At 35.8% G+C, this 18,873-nt stretch overlaps 1 protein-coding gene across 2 annotated transcripts in view; it reads left to right on the forward strand.

Annotated features, from left to right (window-relative positions):
- Window positions 1–18,873, forward strand: part of SNX14 (sorting nexin 14) — a 73,731-nt gene that overhangs the window by 8,513 nt on the left and 46,345 nt on the right. For both annotated transcript variants that reach the window (XM_061207731.1, XM_061207732.1), the window contains exons 2-7: window positions 7,876–7,996; window positions 9,152–9,228; window positions 9,310–9,388; window positions 13,037–13,080; window positions 15,329–15,416; window positions 18,539–18,623. In XM_061207731.1, the coding sequence (XP_061063714.1) occupies window positions 7,876–7,996; window positions 9,152–9,228; window positions 9,310–9,388; window positions 13,037–13,080; window positions 15,329–15,416; window positions 18,539–18,623 (494 nt within the window). The remainder of the gene's footprint in view (window positions 1–7,875; window positions 7,997–9,151; window positions 9,229–9,309; window positions 9,389–13,036; window positions 13,081–15,328; window positions 15,417–18,538; window positions 18,624–18,873) is intronic.

Consider the following 18,873-nt stretch of genomic DNA (forward strand, 5'->3'; position numbering starts at 1 on the left):
CTTAGCATCCTTAAATATCTATTCAGTGTTCAGATTTCCCTGAATTTGTTAGAGCTTTACCCTCCAACATTTTATGATGAACAGTTTTAAACATATAGCAATGTTGAAATTTACAGTAAACGACCAATTATGTTTTGCCTATATTTAACATTAACATTTTACATTTTTTTTTTATTGGAGCATAGTTGATTCACAGTGTTGTGCTAGTTTCCAGGTGTACAGCAAAGTGATTCAGTTATACATATACATATATTCATTCTTTTTTAGATCCTTTTCTTGTATAGGTTATCACAGAATATTGAGTAGAGTTCCCTGTGCTATACAGTAGGTCCTTGTTGGTTATCTATCTTATATACAGTACTGTGTGTATGTTCATCCCAAGCTCCTGAGTTATCCCTCCGCCGGTGTTTCCCCTTTGGTGACCATAAGTTTGCTTTCGAACATTTTACTGTATTTTTATATGCTTTATTGTGTGTCTGTCTATCCATTACTCCATCCGTAATGAATCTTACTCATAAACAGCTTTGTACAGTTAATTATATAAGATCCAAATATGATCTTTTAATCTGAATGTTGCCTTCCCTCCACCCTCCCTTTTTTTAACCTTGTAATTTATTTGTTGAGGAAATTGGCCATTTGTTCTGTAGAGTTTTCCACAGTCTGGCTTTTGCTGATTGCATCCCTGTAGTGTTTTGGGGCATGTTCTTTTCCCTCTGTGTTCCCTGTAAACTAGTAGTTAGGTCAAGAGGCCTCATTGTTTTGATTTTTTTTTCCCTCCTTTAGTTCATGGTGTAGATTTAAAGATATTGAACTGTTTAAAAAATATGCCTTTCTTATGGTATTATTCTTTATTTTATGATATACTGCTAGTTTTAGTTAACTAATATTTTACTTAGTACTTCATATCTATATTCATAAGTAAAATAGACCTAATGATTTGCTTATATTATCTTTATCAGGTTGGGGAATTAAAATTATATTAATCCTTTAAAATTAGCAGCTTTTTCTCATTTTTTCCCTCTGAAAGCAGTCTGTATAAAGTAGAGATTATCTGTTTTATGAAAGTTTGGTAAAACCATTTGGGCCAGGGGTCTTTTTTTTATAGTCAGGTCTCTGATTATATTTTAATTCCTCTAATGATAATTGGTCTATTCAAGTTCTTCACTTCCTAATTTATGGCATTTTTGTCTTTTTCTAAAAATTTAAGTCATATAGGTTATCTAATTTATGAGCATACATATAGTTGTTTATAGTCTTACTCTTCATTTCAGTTATAGCTATGATTATTTCTTTTTCATTCTGTATTGTATATTTGTATCCTCTCTTTTTTTTTAATTCCCTCATCTGTCTTGCTAAAACCTTGTCTTTTTAACTTTTGGTTTTGAAAATTTCCAAGCATACATAGAAAAAAGAGAGTGCAGGGAACCTCTAAGCACCCATCGCTCAGCTTCAGTAACCATCAATGTTTTAAAAAAGTCTAACCTTCCTCCCTTAAAAAGTAAATGATTCTACAGAAAACCATAACCTTACAGAATTAACAATAATTCTTAATGTCTTCTAATAACCAGTCCATAATCAAATTTTCCTAATTATATAAAAATTTGTAGGGACTTCCCTGGTGGCGCAGTGGTTAAGAATCCGCCTGCCAATGCAGGGGACACGGGTTCAATCCCTGGTCCGGGAAGATCCCACATGCTGCGGAGCAACTAAGCCCGTGCGTCACAATTACTGAGCTGCGTTCTAGAGCCCCCGAGCCACAACTACTGAGCCCGTGAGCCACAACTACTGAAGCCTGCGCACCTAGAGCCCTTGCTCCGCAACAAGAGAAGCCACCGCAATGAGAAGCCCGCACACTGCAATGAAGAGTAGCCCCCGCTCGCTGCAACTAGAGAAAGCCCACGTGGCAACAAATACCCAACGCAGCCAAAAATAAATAAAAATAAAAAATAAATTTATAAAAAAAAAAATTTGTAGTGCATTTGTTCTAATCAGAATCTAAACTAGGTCCACTCATTTTATGTAGTTGATGCATTTCTTAAACTTTTGTAAATATCTTATAATCTAGAACAGGAGTTGGCAAACTTTTTCTGTAAAGTGTCAGAGAATAAATATTTTCGGCTTTGCGGGCTACATCAGGTCTCTTTCCCATCTTATTATTATTATTTTAAAAATTTTATTTATTTATTTATTTATTTTTGGCTGTGTTGGGTCTTCGTTGCTGCGCGTGGGGTTTCTCTAGTTGCAGCGAGCGTGGGCTACTCTTCATTGTGGTGTGTGGCCTTCTCACTGCAGTGGCTTCTCTTGTTGCAGAGCACAGGCTCTAGAGCGCGGGCTTCAGTAGTTGTGGCTCACGGGCTTAGTTGCTCTGTGGCATGTGGGATCTTCCCGGACCAGGGCTCAAACCCTTGTCCCCTGCGTTAGTAGGCGGTTTCTTAACCACTGCGCCACTAGGGAAGGCCCCCATATTATTTTTTAAAAGAGCCCTTTAAAAATGTAAAAATCTTTCTTAGCTTGAGGGCTATCCATAAGCCATAGTTTGTCAACCCTAATCTAGAACATTCCTCCTCACCCGCTCTTTTTTCCCTCCTTGCTATTGAGTTGTTGAAGAAACTGAGTCATTTGTTCACACCTTGGATTTTGCTGATAGTTTCCTTGTGGTGTCTTCTTTTTTTACTCTCACCTGCACCTTTATATTTTTTGTAGACAGGGAGTTAGATTTATAGGCTCAATTAGATTTAGATTTTTTAAATTTATTTATTTATTTGGTGCAAGAGTACTTCACTGATGCTGTGTACATCCTGTTACATCACATCAGAGGCTAACTCCACATTAGATGGAGTTGCCTCACTTTGTGGATTCAGGTGGTGACAACTGCCCAACAAACTTTCTCTTTGGTTTCACCATTTACTCCCTGAATCAGTTACTTCATTATAGGATGCAACATAATGATTTTGTATTCTTTCATTCCTTCTGTAGTTTTTAGTTTAAATTCTTGTGTGTGTGTGTGTAAAATTGCTTTACTCCATCCTCCATTAGGTCTATTTAGTTACAATGAAGTACATCTCAAATTGGAAAAGTGGGTTAAATACTTACACTTTTCTCTTAATTATCAGTTTTTAGAGTAATTATTGGTGCCCTAAAACTTTCAGTAGTATCCAGTTAGAGGTTTGCTTATTTTATTAGTTTTTCCAAAGAACCAGCTTAATTTTGTTTTTTGTCTTATCATTATTGTCTACTTTATTGATTTCTGTTCTTCTCTTCAGTGTTTCCTTCCTTTTAACGTGTTTGGATTTGCATTTTTCCCCCCATCCTTCTGAATGCTTAGCTTGACGGTTTTCAGCATTTCTTTGTCTCTGATTAATGCGAGGTTTCTCAACCTCAACACTGTTGATAATTTGGGTCAGATAATTCTTTGCTGTGGGGGGCTGTCCTGAACACTGTAAGATATTTAGCAGAGTCCTAGCCTCTAGTCATGTGATGTAAGTACCACACTCCCCTTCTCCCTCTCCCTACCGTTGTGACTATCAAAATGTCTCCATATACTGCCACATGTCCCCTGGGCAGTGAGATCACCCTTGGTTGAGAACAACAGGATTAATGCATTTAATGCTATAGATTTCCTTCTTAAATAATGCCTTAGTTATTGCTTGCCCTAGTTATAGCAGTATACATATTGCATGTAGTGTTTATTGTCATTCAGTCTAAGCACAGGTCTACAATTCCTAATCTGTAATTCTGAGATCAAAAAAGCTCTGAAGAAGTAACTTTTCCCCTAAGTTTGGCATTTGATGACAAAACCTGACCTCAATAGACATGAGACTATTTATAGTATTTATTTCTGACTTATTTATTTATTGTTTATATGTTTTGCTGCAGAAATATTAATATCTGATTATGGAGTACTGTATCAGACCTCATTAACATATTATGTTATGTTATTTATGAAATATATGCTATAAAACTGTTCAGGAATCCTAAAAATTCTGAATTCTGAGTCATATCTCTCCGGCTCAAAATGATTTTCAGTAAGTGGCTATGGACATGAATTTCATAATTTCCTCTGTGAATACCTGTGTAACCTATTGAGTTAGTTTCCAGACTTAATGTTTCTTTAAAACTTGATGTCAATTATGTTATTGGTTGGAGTGAAGCTTTGTATAAAGGAATGAGAAGAAATAAGAGTAGAAAGGTGGGTTGGGGTCAGCTTGAAAGGGACCATAAAGGTTTAAGGGGTTTGTGTTTCATCCTGCAGGCAACATTAAGCCATAGCAGTTTTTTGAGTGAATAGTAATCATGTTTATGTTTTAAGTGCTGAGTGAGAGCATTTAATAATCGGTATGTAGTGGATGTTTCTCAAGTATAGAATTGCCTTGGAAGCCTGGAGACCAGGCAGTTTCATCTAGTTGGGTGGTGCAGCCTTTGTCTCACAGCTTTTGCACTTACTTGGTCACTGTCTATAATACGTAAGCATCTTTAATCATCTGTCTTCACCTTCTCACTACTTGATGCTTTATTCCCCAATTCTGAAATCCCAGATCTTCACAATATCTTCTGTAACCTTTTCTATTCCATGCTGCACTTGGGCAGTTGTCCCCAGTCAAAGAACTGGGATCAATGTGGAACTCACTTGTGTGCTTCCCTTCTCTTAAAGATTCTGTTGCTGTATATTGCCTGTTATCCAGTGCCTAAAAGCAGTTGCTGCACATGTTTTGTTCAGTTTTATAGTTGTTTATGGCAGGAAGGCAAGTCTGGTACAAATTATTCTGTCAAGGAAATAGAAGTCTCTTACTCCTTTGAAACATATACCATCTGTCTGTTTTCTCACTGATCTCCAGGTCACTTGTACTATAAGCTTCTGGTTTATAGACTTTCTCTCCATTTTAAATTCTGCCATCATTCTAGGTGACTTCAGTGTTTGTGCAAGTAGCCCATCAAATATGCTAGTCTATCTCGAGGTGACTCCTGTACAGTCTCCCACTTGGACCACCATATGGTGGCCCTTGTTATCACCAGAGAGTGTTCTACCTGTGAAATCTTAAAAATCAAACCTCCCACTTGCTGACCAGTGCCTACTTCTCTCATTCAGAAAAGCCTGCTTTTCTCAGCCTCCCGATTCCTCTGCCTTCTTCCTATCCATTGTCCCTCTTCTGTTGTCACTTACTTTCCTATGTAGTTTAGAGTCAGTCTAGCTTAGATTCCATTGTCCATCACTTCAACCACTCTATTGCCAGTATCTTTGACTCTCTTTCCTTACGTTCCACTCACCTGACAAACTTCAAATCTTGGATCAGTGATGCTGCTTGCTTTTTTTAGTGTTTATATCCTGGTTACTGAATGTTGCTAGAGAAGATCCCACACCTGTAAATTTAACTCTTCAGCCTCAGTACTGCTCAGCAGTTCCCCAGGATACCCTTCTCTTTACTTCTTCCCAGCAGCTGTTTCAGAACTTCCCCAGTCTTCTAGAACTTCCGTTCATGCCACCTTCGCCCTTTACTCTCAACATCTCCTGTTTCACCTAAAGGCCATCATAAATTCCTGTTTCGAAATCTACAGGTTTGACTCCATTCTCATCAATCTATTCTTTCTCTCTGGTATTGGGGAGGAGATATCTCTTCCTGTTAAAACTATTTCTTCTATTTTGGCTCTGAATCCCAACTACTCCTATCTTCTCTAGGAGAAAATAATTCTTTCAAGTTATCTTTTCTCTCCTACCTTTTTCTCTCTTTTCTCCTTCTCTCCTATTAACATTTAAATATGATCAGGTTTTTCTAAACACCTTTCCTCATTGTCCCTCTCCAGCGAACACCTTAGCTCTTCTTTCCTTTAAAAAGAGAATTATCCACATGTACCAGTTCCACTTCCCCACCTCTCTTCAATCCACTGCAGTCCTTTACCATTCTACTAAAATTGCTTTTGCCTAGTTCATCAGTGGCTCTCTTATTGCTAAAACTGACGGACACTTCTCAATCTGTCTCACTTTATTTTACAACTATTTGATCATGTTAACTACTTCATCCCTGTTCAAATGTTTTCTTTCTTTTTTTATATTGACAGCCATTTTGACTTGACCCCCGGTTGTCTTCTCAACTCGTCTAATTACTAGATTCCTTTACGGATTCCTCTTGTTCTGCTTATTTCTTAAATGTATTATGTTCTCTTCTTTTTTCATTCTGCAGCTTTTCCCTGGTCATGTCATTCGTTCCCATGACTTCAGTGATCTTTGTGCCGGTAATTTCCAAACCTTTATCCTTGGCCCATATTCTCTGCAGAGATCTAAACTACCCAATATTTGGCTGGTTATGGAACATTTCTGCTTGACATGTCTTGAGATATCTGAAACTCAACATGTCCAAAGGGAACTGATTTTTAATCTCTCCCTTCTCCTTGCATCTAATCAACTACTTAGTCCCCTTAATTCTTCCTCCTAGATGTCTCAAAACAGTCAGCTTCTTTTTATTTCTAAGTCTCTTCCCTAGTACAGGCCATCTGTAGACTCTCCTAGATTAATTACTTCAGCAGCTTTCTAATTAGCCCGCATGTTTCCAGTTTAGGCCATTCTCCATATTGCCGCCTGAGTGTCTACTGATCATCTGGTGATACTACTCTTTTTCTTAAAACTCTTAAAAATTCTTAAAATCTTCTTAAAACTCTTCATTGTCTCCTGGGCATTACTCAGGACTCTTGACTCAGCTCACAGTAGGTTTGGCAAAGAGGGAAATCATGGGAAGATTATGTAAGTGCAGAAAGAACTGGAGTGTAGCTGGGCCTCAGAGACACATAGAACCAGGGTTTGGAATACTGCCAATACTTTCTTCACCTCCCGGATTTTCCTGCTTCTCTCTGTGGATTGGCTTCATTCTCTTCTCACTTCGTAGTGATTTGTGGCCTGAAGAGCTAGCACCAAAGTTTGTACTGTACGGTTTGCACAGCTAACAGCCGTGACGGGGTAATTAGAATTTGAACTGTGATGTTGGGGGGCTGGTGTCTCACAAAGTCTTGGCAACTGAAATGTATGCACGTCAGAGCTGTGCGCTGTGAGGACTGGCTGTATCGGGACACCTTAATATGGCTTACTCTATGACACTGTGTCATGTGGCTTTGGCTTGGCTTTTCTAGATTCATCTCAAGGCCACTTCTTCCTTGGAACTGTGCTCAGATCTTAGCCCACGTAGTTCTCTCCAGTTTGAATTCCCCTGCCTCTTCCCCAGTCCCTCCTTCCTCTACCCTGTCCTCTTCTGTTGGTTTTCTCCTACTCTTTAAGGTTTTCCACAGACACAACTTTCTCTGAAAAAAGTTTTTCTGTCTTTTCAAGTTTGGGTTGTGTATTTTGCCCTAGGAGTTCTCGTATCATGCATACTTTCTCTGTCATAATATAGAACAAATCATCACACTGTATTGTATTTACTTACTTACCTGTTATACCTACCAGATAGTGTTTTCCATGCAAATAGAGACCATGGCAGTGCTGTTCCTTACTGTATCCCTAGAGCCTAGTACTATGTAGCACAAAACGGGCACTCAGTAAAATTGATTTAATGAAAAATAATCAGAATTTTGGTGGGGTTTGAATACTACACTGTCATTAGAAGGTATTCTGGAAAAATGTGGTATTGGCTAAATATGACAACCTAGGTACCAAATTATGAAATATTGAGAATTTATACTTCTTTATACTTTTAATGAAATATACATTTGATAGCATACATTCTGTGATTCTTATAGTTAGTAGATACATTACAGAAAATCATGACTGGAGAAGTTGCTTCAGCCTGGTACGGTAGGTGCTTAATTAAAAACTTGTGAAATCAATGAAGGGACAAATTAGTGGTATATGCTTTTTTTTGGTTCTAATAATTACCTTCCTTTATTTCTAAGGTATCTTCATGTTTTAATGATCTTCTGGTCGTTTGTTGCTGGAGTTGTCACATTCTACTGCTCATTAGGACCTGATTCTCTCTTACCAAATATATTCTTCACGATAAAATACAAACCCAAGGTAAAATATATGTGTTCTTACTTTTAAAACAGTTAGTATGTATGACCCTGTGCTATTCGATATTGTTCATGAAAGCATGTTAAAGCAGTGATTTTTAAAAAATACATCTGCTATTATTTAATAATGGAAGACATCAGAACATTTTTAAAGTGAAATTTGCATATATGTTTATTTTTAAAGTATATAGGTCTCCCAGGAGGAGCTATAGAAAGAAAATAAAAAACTCTCAGAAAATTGGGCTCCACAATTTTAGAGTGTCCTTTGACTGCATATTAACTATGAGGACAGTGAATTAAAACAGAGGTTTCCAAAGTTGGTTGTACAGTAGAATCACCTGAGGAATCTTTTAAAAAGTACAGACTCCTGGGCCCTACCGCTAGATTTTGATTGAATAGTTCTGGGTTAGGGCCTTGTAATTAAGACCTGTTAAAAGCCTTCCAGGTGATTCTGAGGCACAGACACAAACAGGGAACTATTTGTTCCCTAAATGTTTATTTGCTCCATAGAAACAAACCAGTAATATTTCTTTAACGAAAATAATTAATTTTTCTGAACTTTGATAAAGATGGTAGTGTATTGAGTCTGTCTCTGGTAGGCAAAGTCCCTACTGTGTAGATCAGGATTGAGTGGGATATCTTGAAGTCTTCCTTGAAAATTCTCCAAGTTGATGTAGTCCCTCATCTCAGGTTGGTTGATATTTCTACTCAGAGGAAACACAGCTGAAAGTGATACCCCGTATTTGGTCAGGAACCTTACTAGTTTTCATGCGTCTTCTCCCTCACTGAATTCAAGGTTTTGGAGAAATAGAAAATAGTTTTTTCTTATACCTTTGCAGTAGAGTATCATTTTCAAATATAGATTTTTTTTTTTTTTTTTTTTAGTAAGTGAGCATAACAATTGACTTTAATTTTAAGCTTGAAAATTTGGCTTAGTTATTGTAAAGCATTTCATTAGGTATTTTTTTCCTATTGGCAGTTTGGTATAGCAAGTATTATTTATTACAAATAATGGTTTCAGTGTTAAAGCAGATACTAGTTAAAAAAAAATCATGTCTTTTGAATTCATACATTGATTAACAAACTTTTGGAAAGTTGATTCTCTTTAGTAAATATGATACGTAAAGTAAAGACAAATCTCCCCATTTCCCTTTTTTAGCAGTTAGGACTTCAGGAATTATTTCCTCAAGGTCGTAGCTGTGCTGTTTGTGGTAAAGTGAAATGTAAACGACATAGGTACGTTAAACACTTTTAATTTGTTGATCCTTCCAGTTACATTTTGGATTTCAAGCAGTTTAACTGTATGATTTTCTTTAGACCTGCCTTGCTGCTTGAGAACTACCAGCCATGGCTAGACCTGAAAATTTCTTCCAAGGTTGATGCATCTCTCTCAGAGGTAACTGATTTAAATAAAATTGCTATGTATACCCAAGCAGAAAGTATTAAATACCTATGGAAAATTTAATCATGGAGCATTTTTTTTTTTAAATAAATTTATTTATTTATTTATTTATTTATTTATTTATTTTGGCTGTGTTGGGTCTTCGTTTCTGTGCGAGGGCTTTCTCCAGTTGCGGCGAGCGGGGGCCACTCTTCATCGCGGTGCGCGGGCCTCTCACTGTCGCGGCCTCTCCTGTTGCGGAGCACAGGCTCCAGACACGCAGGCTCAGTAGTTGTGACTCACGGGCCCAGTTGCTCCGCGGCGTGTGGGATCTTCCCGGACCGGGGCACGAAGCCGTGTCCCCTGCATTGGCAGGTGGACTCCCAACCACTGCGCCACCAGGGAAGCCCGGAGCATTTTAATATATGCTGCCTAATCAATTCTTGGCTGGTAGTTGATTGTTATACAGCTTGAATGGTAAACTAGAAATGTTTTTGGATCCCATATCTAATTGAAATGGACATTTTAGCCAAAAAAAGTAATGTTTTACCTAGTTATTGTTTACCTCTTATAAAAATAGTCATTTTTATTATAGGACAGTAGAAATAACCATTTTGTAATTCCAAAGGAGACCTGAGCTACAAGGAGCCAATGTATATCTTACTGAATTGTGACCCCATTTTTGACACTAACTTGAGCAGAGAGTCAGATACATTTCACTGTTTCTCCATAGTGTAGGAGTAGAAAGCATGTTCTCTTATCTTTGTTCCAGTCACATTTTATATGTACCTTTTTGGTAACATCATGTTTTATTTATTTCTTTGAGAGACTTGGTCTCTCCATCCGAGAAAGCAGTCAAGTCCTTGAAGTCAGGGAATGGGTCTTATTTGTTCCCAGCACTGAGTGCAGGTGCCAGATATATTGTTGGTACCTGATAGATATGTATTGAATTAAACTGAATGCTAATTAGTTGAAGAATAGCATTAGGCATCTGAATCCTGCCTTAATTGTCCTTTTTCCCAGTTTGTATCTTTCTTTGGCTAAAAGTATGCTGCATAAATGCTAAACTGTTGGCATTTTTCTTTTTCATTTCTTCTGTAAGCTCTTTTTCATCCTTCAGATTCCCTGATTTAAGACTGTGCTGTCCAGTATAGTAGCCACTAGCCACATGCGGCTATTGATAAACACTTGAAATGTGTTAGTCCAGATTGAGATGTGCTGTATATGTAAAATATGTACTGGATTTTGAGGACTTAGTAAGGAAAAAGAAATGTAAAATATCCTATTATATATTTTACGTTGATTACATATATGATATTTTGGGTATATTGGGTTAAATAAGATATATCATAAAATTAACTTCACCTGTTTCTTTTTACTTTTTAAAAAACATAGCTACTAGAAAATTTGAAATAATATATGTGGCTCACATTATATTTCTATTGGAGAGTGCTGATTTGAGGTCTGTTGAAGACAAGACTTCTACGAAGAGTATTATTTGTAGTTTGACACTTCGTTTCTTTTTAAAAATTGAAAAAACTGATGTAAAGCTCTTAGCCTAGTGCCTGGCACATATTGGTGTTCAATAAATACTAGCTCCAATATTTAAAAACATTTTCGGAGATCTTGCTGTAGGCAGGAACTGGACTAGGCCCTAGGAATAAAAAGAGAAATCAGGTATGGTTCCTTTCTTCTGGGAACTTTAGTCTAGGAGGGGAGATAGCCATTTAAACAGACATATACAATATAATGTAATGCAGGCTATAATGGAAGAAATGTACAAGGTGTATCATTAGCACAGAGGAAGAAATGCATAACTGTTGAGAGGAGCAGTCAGGAAATATAACTAGAAGTTTATCAGCCTGATAGTTTGGGAAAGGGTATGTCAGGGTGTGGGAATAGCTTTTGGAAGGAAAGAGAGGCTTTGAAACAAGGTGGAGTGTTCAGCAAACTGGAGGGTGAAATGCGAAGGAGGATGTGGGCAACGAAGAGACCAGACTCTATTAGCAAGTATTTATCGATCACTTACTGTATAGTAGATATTGTACTAATCACTGTACTTGCATTATTCATGTAATCATACAACCTATGAAGTAGGGTGCTATTATTGATTTGATGGTTTTACCAAAGGAAGGGTTTAGAGAGTTTTAATAATTTTCTCAGGTATCATACTTGGTTGGTAGCAGAACTCAGTCTAAAACCCAGGACTGCCTTAGTTCTTAACTGATTTTTATATGGCCCTTTAGAAATCAGATCATCAGAAGACTTAAAAGGCCACGCTGAAGGAGTTTAATTGATCGGAAGTCAGTGATTTTCAAATTGCCTAACTAGAGTTTTCAGATGTGACTCACAGGATGCAGTGGGAGGTGAAAAGGAAGTAGATGGTCACAGGGGCTGGCAAGCAGCTTTCTCTCGCCCCTTCACAATCAGTGCAGCTCCACTTGTCTTACTTTGATATGTTGTGGTTTGATATATTGAGGGTTTCATGCAGGGGAGTGATGTGGTCAAATATATGTTTTAGATCACTTTGGCAGCTTTATGGAGGGTGGAGGGGAGCTTTATGGAAGGAGGGAGACTAGTTTAGAGGCTGTTGCTATATATAGGGATGAGAAGATGAGGACCTGAACAGTGGAGCTGTAGAAAAGAGCTACTTAAGATGTAAACTTAGTAGGGCTTCTGATTGAAGTTGGCGGAATAATATATTAATAAGATGAAATGTTTAATGGTAAATTTTCTAGTCTCCTCTCTGTGTCCTAACGCTGTCTATATATATCTTATTTTTGCAGGTGATAGCACTAATGCTTACTTTTTTAGTAAAAAATCCAAATCTTGTTGCCTTAGTATTTAGAGTCCACAGTCTTCTTTACTGCTGCAGAGAAGGTATATAGTCAGATTAGATATATTGTTTCATTCCCTCCCTAGTGTTTTTTAAAGTTAATGCCCACTGCTACAAGTCCTTTTAAAAATTAAACTATACTGCTCCACCCAGGCTCAAGGAACAGAATGTTTAACACCCAGGATTTCTTTTGTTTTGTTTTGTTACTTTTTCACATATAACTTGATTTTCAGTGTACAGCTAAAATTTTCACAAAGTGAGCATATTCATATAACCAGCCCCCAGATCAAGAAACAAAAACATTATTAGCACCCAGAAGTGCCCCCTCATGCTCCCTTCTAGTCACTATCCTCGCTTCAAAGATAATCACTGACACCTAATTGTAACCCTTTGCATAAGTCTTATATATTTGTTTCTTCATTTTATTCTGGGAATGCTAACTTACAGAGAGGGTTAGGAATGCAAAAGACTAGCCTATTATTTTCCTTATTTCCATAGAACTTTTTTGGTTCAGTGAAGCTTCAGAGTCAGAACAGTTTAGGTTTTTAAAAATTTTTTTAAATTATAGGAATATTTTAAAATGTGTGTCATTCTAATAGTAGTTTTTCTTTTTTATGGTTTTCAAAGTATTTTTTCATATGTTTTCTTTCATCATCACAACCATGTAAAGTTGACATATACATTTTGTCATGTGAAAGTGTGATATTAGATGTCAATATATGGGCTACTAAACTTAGTTTTTATTATATATTTCTTAGTAGTAGAGTTTATTTCCCCAGAATGAGTTAACTAACTTGATTTTTCTTTGAAAAATAATTTTTATGCAGGTTCTTGAATTAGTGTTGGAAAACTTCATTTACCCCTGGTACAGGTAAGTTCTTTCTATAAGATCTTTTTTCTATAGTATAGTGAATACCATTAAGTTAAGTGTGCTAATGATATGTTTTCAGTATAGGCCAGGATTTCTCAGTTTTGGCACTATTGACATTTTAGACCACGTAAATCTTTGCTGTGGGGACCTGTACTGTGCATTATAGGGTATTTAGCCGCACCCCTGGCTTTTTCCTAGCGAGTGCTGGTGGTACCCCTTCTTCCCTCTAGTTGTGACCACCAAAAATGTCTTCAGAGATTGCCACATTTACCTGGGAGGCACAGTGGTCCCAGTTAAGAACCATTGATTAGGTCATCAATTAACAGTTTAGTGATAGCAAAGAGGAACCTAGGCTACTTTTTGAAAGAAAAGTAACTTGTAGAATTTCTTTTTTTTTTTTATCATCTTTATTGGAGTATAATTGCTTTACAATGTTGTGTTAGTTTCTGCTGTATAACAAAGTGAATCAGCTATACGTATACATATATCCCCATATCCCCTCCCTCTTGCGTCTCCCTCCCACCCTCCCTATCCCACCCCTCTAGGTGGTCACAGGGCACTGAGCTGATCTCCCTGTGCTATGCAGCTGCTTCCCACTAGCTATCTGTTTTACATTTGGTAGTATATATATGTCAATGCTACTCTCTCACTTCGTCCCAGCTTACCCTTCCCCCTCGCCGTGTCCTCAAGTAACTTGTAGAATTTCTCATGACTCCTAATTGTAGGAGTGATTTACTATTTTGTATGCACTTTTTACATTTGAAATAGTTGTACATTTACAGGAAAAATTTATATTCAGATATTTCATTAAATTGAAAGTTAATTTCAGTAGACTTTTCCTGGAAAATTAATATGTTTTTTTCCAAAGTAACTTTGTGTTTGGTGTCTGATGTGGATGTACAAGTGCCCTATGCTTAGCAGGATATGGATCTGAAAAAAAAAGTCTAGTTTGACAATCAGAAATCCCTAGTTATATCATTTAATAAAACAGATGTTCCCTTACATAAGCATCATGTATTTAGTTATATATTTGAACACTTAAACCTGTGTGACTTACAGATGTAATATTTAATGATAACTACCCAAATTTTATATAGATTCAGTATATTTTGAATTTCCTAATTTAAAAATGCTAGTAGGGGACTTCCCTGGTGGTCCAGTGGTTAGGACTCAGTGCTTTCACTGCTGTGGGCCTAGGTTCGATCCCTGATCAGGGAACTAAGATCCCGCAAGCCACGTGGCATGGCCGGAAAAAAAAAAATGCTAGTAGTTGAGTTGATCTATAGTGTATTAAAACAAATTTAATATTCAGTTTATATGGCATATTTTCCTGAAAAGCTTATATAAATTAATTTTTTACATTGGAGTCTGTCTTAAATATGGGACATTTGCCACTTAAGTAAAGTTGATGGTGAGACCTTTTGTAAAATGAATCCTGTTGTAAAACTTCCCCACCGCGACCCCGCCCCACCCCTACGCCCACATTATGACTCTTCAGACATAAAATCTGGCTGTATTTGTAAATGTTAAAGTCTGTATTTTCTCCTTTGATGCTGTGAAATCCGCTTCCTTGGAGTTAATAGTGGGAAGCATGATTGATACAATTATCTTCCTTATTCTACCAAGGGACTTAACAGGTAGCATCATCTTCAAGTTCAGAATATCACCATTATACGTACCTGTCTTTCTTGCCTTTGATTAGGGAAGTATCCTTATTCTTCTAGGGACCTCAGGGCTACAGGAAAACTCAGGAGAAGGTTGTCAAAATTTCTGTTTAAAAACAGTTGAGTTTCAGTTTATTTTCTTTTTCAAATAGAACACACACTTTTTTTCCTTACTTTTAGAATTAGTTTATATTATTAATCTAGAAATATTTAAACTAATTTAAAATTTAGTATGTAATTGTTGCTTCTCAATATTATTCTTTGTTTTATTTCTTAGATATTTCTTTGATGATGTTTAGAAAATGATCTTAAAAATCTTAAAAATATGACCACGTACATGTGAATGTCTGCAGGGAAATATATACTATAATTTAGTTAACAGTAATTATGTCTTGGTACTAGAATTATGGGAGATTTCTATTCTTTGTATATTTCTTTTGTTCTATACTGTAATGCATTATTTGTTAAAAAAAATAGCGTAAGTAAATGGAAAAAAGTCAGTTCTAGACTTTTCTTGTTTTCTGGAAGGGGAAGCTGTATATTTCTTTGAACTTCTAAATGCTTGCTTTTCTCCTCAATTGAAGGGATGTAACAGATGATGAGTCCTTTGTTGATGAACTGAGAATTATATTACGGTTTTTTGCATCTGTCTTAATTCGAAGGATTCACAAGGTATATATTTATAATGAGAAATTTGGGAATTTCTATACTGTATGTATTTGTTTTGTTCCTCACTTTTAATTTTTTAGATTAAAAGATAAATGGATTACTTTTGATTAATTGATCAATTTTGCTTTCTTTATTTTAATGTTTGGATATCTTGGTTTGTGGCAATTAGAAATAAAAAGAAAATTAGAGAAAAAAAAATTCATGTTCCAGTTAGATGAATTTACTGAATACAGGGTAATGATTATGATCTACTTTTTAAAAAATTTCAAGCCATAGTTTGTTTATGTTTGAGCTTCTGTCTGTATATACTTAACAGTGTGTTGGCTGTAGACATAAATACTTGTCTACTGCCTTGTCAGTTCGATAGAATTGAACGTATTGACATGTTCAATAAATTGGCATATCGTATCTGCCATTAGTAAATAAAGATAAATCTTGTTAAATGTTTCTATACCTATTTGAGAAGTGAACAATACAGTCAAGTACTGTGGCAAAGATATGCAAAAATTATGAATAAGTAGTTCACAAAAGAAAAATATAAAATGGCCAGTGAATATTTGAAAATATGTTGTCTCACATGAAATATAGTCTTTTGATGAGATACTATTCTTTTGCCTATCAGGTTGGGAAAGGTAAAAAAGAATGATAGTATCTAGCAGTGGTGATTGTGGGGAAACAGGCAAAGCAAGTACAAATTCAGATTGATGTAACTCTTACCCTGGAAGGCAGTTTGGTAATCTTTATTAAAAGACTTAAAAATGTCTATGCTCCCAAATTTAATTCCATTTTTTTTCTTAGTATATTTTAAAGAAATAATCACAGTAGTTTGTAAAAATGTATGTTCGAAGATTCATTGCAGTATAGTTTATAATAAGGAAGTCTGAAAAGGAAAACTGATGTCCAGTGGTAGGATTGTTGGTTGATTGAATATAATACATGCTAACTATAAAATCCTTTCTGTAGTTTTTGTGATTGCTTGCTTTCATGTAGCATAATGTTTGTGATTGGTTGTTTTCACTTAGCATATTTTCAAGGTTTATTCATGTTGTCATGTTGTAGCTGTATCAGTACTTATTCTTTTTTATGTCTGAGTAATGTTCTGTTGTATGGATATGCCACATTTTGTTCATCCATCCATCCATCCATCCATCAGTTGGCTATTATGAATAATGCTGCCATAGTGTTTGTGTACAGGTTTTTTGGGGGGCGAGGGGGTGGAATATTTGTTTTCATTTCTTTTGGGTTTACCTAGGAGTGTAATTGCTGGGTCAAGTGGTAACTCTGTGTTTAACTTTTGAGGAACTGTCAGACTGTTTTCCTAAGTGGCTGTACCATTTTGCATTCCCACCAGCAGTGTATGAGGGTTCTGATTTCTCCACATCCTTGCCAGAACTAGTTATTATCTCACTTTTTTATTCTAACCATGCTAGTGGGTGTGAAGTGGTATCTCACTGTGGCTTTGATTTGCCTTTCCCTATGACTAATGTTGTCGAGCATCCTTTCAGATGCTTATTGGCCATTTGTGTATCTTTTTTTGGGGAGAAATGTGTATTCAAATTCTTTGCCCATTTTTTTAAACTGAGTTATTTGTCTTTTAATTATTGAGATGTAAGAGTTCATTATCTATTCTGGGTATACTTCCTTCATCAGATATATGATTTTCAAATACTTTTTTCCACTTTCTGGATTGTTATGGTACATTTCATTTTATCTGTATACTGTCCTGGGAGATAAGTGGGTCATTGTCATACCCATTTTATAGAAAGTTAGTAATATTCTTTGTCAGAGTGTCAGAGGTAGTTGATGGGCAAAAGATTAGGCCTGGGTCATGTCATTCCTAGTACAGTGTTATATCCTTGATAACATGGCCTGACTAATGTAAATTGGGAGTTTGGGGATAATGAAAACAGTCATTTAAGGTCCACAGTGTTGTTGTTTTTTTTTTCTTTTTTTAATCAAAGTTTAGTGACAAACTCACTATTTTATAATTTTGATTTTGACCTGAAGTCTCTAAAATGGAACTTACAAGGGAAAATTTTCATGCGTATTCTCAGAAGACAAGATTCCGTAAAATATTTAAAAATGAAAACATCTTGTTTATTTGATAAATATATATGAGATGAATTTATAATCACTGAGTACCAAGAGAGCAGGGATAAATGCAGAGTAATGTTATTGTGCAAAAAGGTGTGCTGCTAGCAAAAACATCCCCTCTTATTGAACATGTTTGATCTTATACAGCCAAAAGATACCTGTAATCTGCCCTGGGTTTTGCTAGTAAATCACTCAAATTTGGGGGCTTATGATCCATTACACTTACTAGATTTATCAGCCTGTGATGTTTTTCCTCTTTCTTAATGAGGAATTTAAAAAGAACTGAAAAGTTAACACAAAACAACACTATTGTGATGCAATTTTCTCATGCCTTTGATAAAGGGAGAATATGATGTGTTGAGCTTTGTGATGGAAGATAAGCCTGTTGAACTCCAATAAACATGCTTTTTGGTGATTTACTTAATTTGCAGGGCTTTTTTTAAAGTTATTTTATTTTATGTCTCTTTTATGTGTGTACTTGTAAGCCCCCAGTCCTCTCTTACTAACCTACCCTAGTCACTACAGTTTCCAACCTTTAAGTTGAACAATGCCTGTGGGGAATGATGAAACTTAATATTATTCCAAAATAGAATGCTTCCATATATCTTGAAACCGGGATTTACCTTGTAAGCTGAATGAAAAGTTTATTTTCAAGTGACCTTAGTAAACACAAGTTTATAACCTCAAAGGGACGATAAAGTTACTTGAGATTTTTTTTCTTGAATGCATTTAGAATGAACACATTAAAGAAATAAGTCAAGAACAAAGATACTATTTTGTGAGAAAAATTTAGTGTATAGGGTATGCATATGAAGGTGTATTTTCATTACTGTTGTAGTAAAACTGTCTAAATTTACAGTTAGTATGATCCAAGAATGTAAAGTGCTTTTAAATTATATTTTTGAAAGATTCCCAATAATACCACTGATTTTTAAGATCATATGTTCCAATACCTTAAATACATTGTTCCTGCCATTGTAACTTAGTGATAATTATTTTAAAAGTTTTATTTTAATGTTGAATTTTTCTAGGTGGATATTCCATCTATTATCACCAAGAAACTATTAAAAGCAGCAATGAAGCACATAGAAGTGATCGTTAAAGCCAGTCAGAAAGGTAATACAAAGTTTTACGTTTCTTACACTGCTACAAAGTTTGAGTGCGTTTGTTTTTATATACCAACTTTCACTTTAAATATCTAAGTCTGAGTACTGATAAATTAAGTGATATATTCACAGATGCTGTGAAAGTATTAGTTTAAACTGAAATCCCTTTCAATAATTTGTTAACATATAAGTGATTTTGAGAACTCAAGAATCTATGAAAATTAAGGTACACTCGGATCATCTTTAGATATATTATTGAT

This window comes from Eubalaena glacialis, chromosome 12, assembly GCF_028564815.1.
Source record: "Eubalaena glacialis isolate mEubGla1 chromosome 12, mEubGla1.1.hap2.+ XY, whole genome shotgun sequence".
Classification (NCBI taxonomy): Eukaryota; Metazoa; Chordata; class Mammalia; order Artiodactyla; family Balaenidae; genus Eubalaena; species Eubalaena glacialis.